Source organism: Neoarius graeffei, chromosome 4, assembly GCF_027579695.1.
Source record: "Neoarius graeffei isolate fNeoGra1 chromosome 4, fNeoGra1.pri, whole genome shotgun sequence".
Lineage (NCBI taxonomy): Eukaryota > Metazoa > Chordata > Actinopteri > Siluriformes > Ariidae > Neoarius > Neoarius graeffei.
The window spans coordinates 40,192,263-40,198,151 of record NC_083572.1 but is presented as its reverse complement, the minus strand read 5'-3'; the positions used below and the strand labels follow the sequence as shown (position 1 = coordinate 40,198,151).

Genomic DNA, 5,889 nt, shown 5'->3' with positions numbered 1-5,889 from the left:
AACCCCCAAAAAATCCATTTTAATTCCAGCTTGTAATGCGCCAAAACAGGACAAACACCAAGGGGGATGAATACTTTTGCAAGACACTGTATACGTCATACATCGTACCAATTTTTAGATTCATTCCGGTCATTCATATTGAGTAATAACTTTATCCTGGTAAATGTCATGGTGGATCCAGAGCTGTTCCTCAGAACACAGGGTGCAAAACAAGGAGTACATGCTGGATGGGGCATAATTCCTTCACAACGCAAATGTGAACACTGATTAAACAAAACAACTACATGATAAGAAGTGAAAGATTTTTTTCAAAGCCTCTGGCTCTCAGTAACAGCACTTATCTAAACACACTTAGTATTAGATCAGTCTGACTCATAAATAAGTGAGCGTGAATGTGTTTTTATGGTGTCCTGAGAAAGACTGGCATCCCTGCCTTGGATCCAGTGGGTAGGAACCACACTCACCATCGCCAGGATATAAGGTTTCCTGTACAAGAGGGGATTTAATTGTATTTTAAAAAATAAGCCATATTTAAACGTTACAATCAGTTTTATTTGACTTCCAATACAGACAATGCAAATGTCTCTGTAAAACCAATCCATGGTATTTATTAACAAAAACACCAATAAAAGTTTGTTCAAGTCCTTATAGAAAAGTTTTTTTTTTAATAACATAAATAACAGGAAGGTGAAAGGATGTTGCTTCGTCCATACACTGAAGTCCATGTGACACATGTAGGGAAAAAAGCTTTCGACACACCCAATGAAAAAGAAATCTGTCAAGGTCTTTGCAAATACTGTGTATTACATAGCAAATATAAAAGAACTAGAAATAAGTTATACAGAATTTACAGCAAAATGTTTTGCTGGGAAACATATGAATGTCTTTATTACACCTTTAAAAACAGTTCAATCTAGAACTCCCCTGGGGTTCTTTGGTTTGTCCCCCTGGGACATAGAAAAAAAGTCCTATGTACAATCATACATCCGTGTGTATCTTTACCAAAGGGGGTTGAAAGCAGAACTCTTTAGGAAACTCTGAACATGTATCTATCCAAAGAATCCTTGGAAAACGAACAAAAAAAAAAAAAATTCAGCCATGTGGGATGAAACCATTTCTGTTAAGTGTAGAAGGCGATCCTGTCTTTCCACCTTTTGGGTGATATTTACCCGTATCCAGGCTTTTCAATTACATGAAACCTGCGACGGATAACGTCGTAGGCGCCCAAATTAAGGTCAAGCGCCCAAAATATGCTACCAAAAGTAAAAAAAAAAAAAAAGTTTATTGAATAAACTTGGCTGCATAAAACCCAATGTCTTGACTTTCTTCTTTAAAAACACCGAAATTAGCGAGAATTAGCATGTATTCCTCGTAATTGATGTGAATTCCGTACCATTCCCATGCTGTTCCGGGTTCATTGAACTAGCTGTAAGCCTCACACAGAGCACGAATTCTCCATCAGCGGCGATCGGCACACCATGATTTCGTGGAGGAGCAAGACTCGCGTACCAATGACCAGAGCGGGATTTCCACATTAGTTGTCCTACAAGCATGCTTATATACCAGAAGGGCACTCAGTAGAGTGCATACCTTCACCAAACCATGTGTTAACATCAAAATCAAAATCACTTGAACGCAGGATAATACTAAAGCCGTACACCAAATTTCATCAAAACCCATTCACTACTTTTTCAGATACGTTGGGAACAGACTCCCCCCGAAAAATTCCTGAATCTGCATACATATCTGGATTTGCATCAAAATCTAAATAAATTGTTCCTTAGCCCACCTTTCATCTAAATCTCATCGAAATCCGTTCACTATTTTTTGAGTTACATTGGGAACAGACAAACAAACGGAGGCGAAAACATAACCTCGTCCGACAAACTTAGCGGAAGTAATAATTATTCTGATACCTAAAATTAACCAGCCAGATGCTATTTGGAGATATCAAAAATATGTTACTATATACTGTATATTCGATGTTAAAAAGTCTGAGTCTGTGAGCACAGTGACTAGGTTGGTGAGCCAGAAGCACTAAAACTACAGTCGTGAATACGTATAAAGATGGTGTCTTGAGAACACGAGGTGATCATACATATACACCAAACTACAAAAAGGTTGCTATAATGGACAGCAGTTTCGTCATCCCACCACTGTTAGTTCGAAACCGTAGCAATGTTTAAAAGGGAGACACGGAAACACCTTATTTAATTAGTATTTTAAAAACATGATTCCTTTTCCCTCCGATGTACTACTTTCGTCATTTTATTTCAAGTTATACGACAGCGCTGTTGAATTTTTGAATCTGATCTGTCAGAAGGTGTTTAGTTTTCTATAACAGCAGTTCCGATAAAAGTGCTGGCTGTAATTCAAATGACAGGTTTATATTAATGCACTCATTCTAACATGCTGTTGTTTCTATAGCAACAGCTCATTCACAGGGACTTGTACAGCGGACAATCCACATAATTTAAGTCTAATAATAAACGGATTAAAACCGTGTCTTTCTGCAGCAAGTAAATATTTATTTCACACTTACGGAAAGAGTTTTGGGCAACAGTGCATAAGAACAGATTTTCTGCTACGGGAAAGTGGACACTTTCTGGTTCTCGGTAGATGGTGAGGGAACAACTGTTTATACGGGTAGATGCTATAATGTAAGTGATACTAGATATAGGAACTAACTTGTCTCACAGATGTTATACACCATTTAACCATAACCTATAAACAGTTCACAAAGTATGTCATCGGGTATTAAATTCAAAATTATAATCCGTGTCAAACTGTTCTGGTATAAGAGGAATACAAACTTTTAGGGTGTGCCATTATAGGAAAATAATCAGAAAAGGTAATGTGATCAAGGGGTGGTAATGCATCATACTGCCTGATTGTTGATTATTTTCCTATAACCACACACACACACACACACACACACAGATTTACTACTTACTCAAATCAACTTTTGTGTAATTTATTGTCGGAAAACCTGTTTTTTGTCAGAAAAGTTCATTATAGCTTTGTTTTGGTTTGGTTTAAATGAATCAAAATTAAGAATCTTTCAATCGAAGAAAAATAGAGGTGTAGACCAGAAATGTTCTTTAGATCACACAGTATGGCTCCATGGGCGTTTGGGTAGGACTAGTCAAGCAGCAAGGGAAGCAGGCTCGGCATCGTGTCCTGAGCTCCTTGTTGAAAACGAAGCAAATGAGAGGATTGGCGGCTGCCTGAGCGAAAGTGAGCCACACTGCGGCACTCACGTATGCCCGTGGCATGCCACTGTCCTTCACCAATACTTGTGCATAGCATAACACGATGTACGGTGCCCAGAGCAGCAGGAAAGCCAGCGTTACCATGTAGTACATTTTCCCAATACGCTTCTCCATCTTGAACTCATCCAGGACAAGCAGCCTTCTGTTGGCGCCATGTGCTACCTGCCTGATGCCCACTAGAGTGGGCGGTGTCGGGCCACGTCCAAATCCGGCGATCCAGTTAGCAGCTGCTTGACCTGTAGCCCCAGGCCCGTGAAAAGTCCAGTTGTGGCTGACGGCTGGGATTAACTGAGCTGGCTTCATCTTGCGGTGGTCATACACAAAGCACAGCATCTTGACATACACCGCATGCGTGGCTCCTACTACCACAGCCAACATCAGAGTGAATCCCAGTGTGTCGTTGGCCCTCGCGTAGCGTTGCTCAAACGTGCACTGCTCTTCCTCGTGCATGAACCTGTATGCGTTCATGTCAAACACAGGCGGCAGGGCCATGGCCGCTGCCAAAATCCACGACACGCCGATGACGGCGGCGCACGTCCATGGTGTCACGCGCTTGGCGTAGAATCGGTGGTGCGCGATGGCCATGTAGCGCGTAACGCTCACACCAAACAACATGAAGGCGGCATGGAAGCAGAACAGAGCGGACAGAAAAGCCACGGCTTTGCAGCTCATCGCTCCATAAGCCCACATCGAACCGCGTGCCACAGACGCCATCATGAATGGGAAGCACGATCCTGAGCGCGCCACGTCCCCCAAGCACAGATCAACCAGAAAATAATACGGTGCTTTGTGAAGAGACCGATCTTTAATCACTAACAGCGAGATCAGCATGTTTCCCAACAGGCTGACCCCTGCAATGAGACCAAGAGAGGCCAGTTTCACAGCAGAAGCAGTGATGGCATAGTCCTGAAGCGACGGCTTGTTGCTTTCGCCGGTATCACTCGTGTTGGCCATCTGCGCATGCGCACTGTCCTCAGCGACGCCCCGACTCTGTAATCCAGCATCAAGTAAAGATGTGCGTTAAAAAATTCTCATTCAACACACAAGAACCTTCTTTACGGGCGCCCAAACAGTACACAGTGTTCCTTTCGACCTCACAGCACACAAGCCTCGTGTGTAATCCGTTATTTTTCGACGGCAGTGTTTATTTTCAGAGTCGCTACGAGTCCAGTCTCACCAGAACATTTCCTCATGTCGTTCAAACACATCTCGGTTCAGTTCCTCAGAGAAGAAATATGGCTTTCTAGGCCGTCCTTTCTTCTCACCTCGTATTCCGAATCCTTTCGTTTCTCTCTTTATCCCCGAACACTGAAACATCCAGCCCAGGTTCGAACAGAAGCCGGCAGCAACCGCGAGAAAGGTTCTGTGTTCCTGTTTATTTCCTCCGGGGGGAAACAAGGAGCGAAGAACAAAGCTGCCGTTTCACAAGCACCTGGCCAGATTTAGTAATCAGTTGTAGTGTTCTGGATGGAAATATCATATTTGCACATCCATATAAACACCAAAACACTCGCTCTTCGGGTGAATTTCCCTTCCAGACTGAAAAAAAAAAAACCGGGTCCAGACCAACACGCTTGCACTAAGCATTTAAAGACACAGAGAGCACCAATAGCCCCAACACACACACAAGGATCATCTGGTTCCACCTTAATACACACTGATATGTTTAGTTCCACATGCCAATCATGCTAGGTGTTAATTAAATGAAGTAGGATTTAATTCAGCCTTGGAACTGTTTATATTACATAAACACAAGTGTTTTACTGGAAATACACCACTCATTTCAATATTTCTGCATAAATATGACCTAAAACATCATCATCAGATTTGGTCGTTTATTTATTGAGGAAAATGATCCAATATTACATATCTGTGAGTGGTAAAAGTATGTGAACCTTTGGTTTCAGTATCTGGTGTGACCCCCTTGTGCAGCAATAACTGCAACTAAACATTTCTGGTAACTGTTGATCAGTCCTGCACACCGGCTTGGAGAAATTTTAGCCTGTTCCTCCGTACAGAACAGCTTCAACTCTGGGATGTTGGTGGGTTTCCTCACATGAACTGCTCGCTTCAGGTCCTTCCACAACATTTCAATTGGATTAAGGTCAGGACTTTGACTTGGTCATTCCAAAACTTTAACTTTATTCTTCTTTAACCATTCTTTGGTAGAACGACTTGTGTGCTTAGGGTCGTTGTCTTGCTGCATGACCCACCTTCTCTTGAGATTCAGTTCATGGACAGATGTCCTGACATTTTCCTTTAGAATTCGCTGGTATAATTCAGAATTCATTGTTCCATCAGTGATGGCAAGCCGTCCTGGCCCAGATGCAGCAAAACAGGCCCAAACCATGATACTACCACCACCATGTTTCACAGATGGGATAAGGTTCTTATGCTGGAATGCAGTGTTTTCCTTTCTCCAAACATGATGCTTCTTATTGAAACCAAAACTTCCATTTTGGTCTCATCCGTCCACAAAACATTTTTCCAATAGCCTACAGGAAATACACCGCTCATATTTTTCATACGACCTACAGTGGTGCTTGAAAGTTTGTGAACCCTTTAGAATTTTCTATATTTCTGCATAAATATGACCGAAAACATCATCAGATTTTTA

The 5,889-nt window shown here is 42.0% G+C and overlaps 1 protein-coding gene across 1 annotated transcript; it reads right to left on the bottom strand.

Annotated features, from left to right (window-relative positions):
• Positions 1-567: 567 nt before the first annotated feature.
• On the bottom strand, positions 568-4,800 carry gpr27 (G protein-coupled receptor 27). Its single transcript, XM_060918215.1, has one exon. It carries the CDS (start codon positions 4,224-4,226, stop codon positions 3,102-3,104), a length of 1,125 nt encoding a protein of 374 aa, XP_060774198.1. The 5' UTR covers positions 4,227-4,800; the 3' UTR covers positions 568-3,101.
• Between the last annotated feature and the right edge of the window lie 1,089 nt (positions 4,801-5,889).

Bases quoted from the DNA above. Each gene is read 5' to 3' on its own strand.
- gpr27 (XM_060918215.1), bottom strand. From the start codon at position 4,226: ATGGCCAACACGAGTGATACCGGCGAAAGCAACAAGCCGTCGCTTCAG.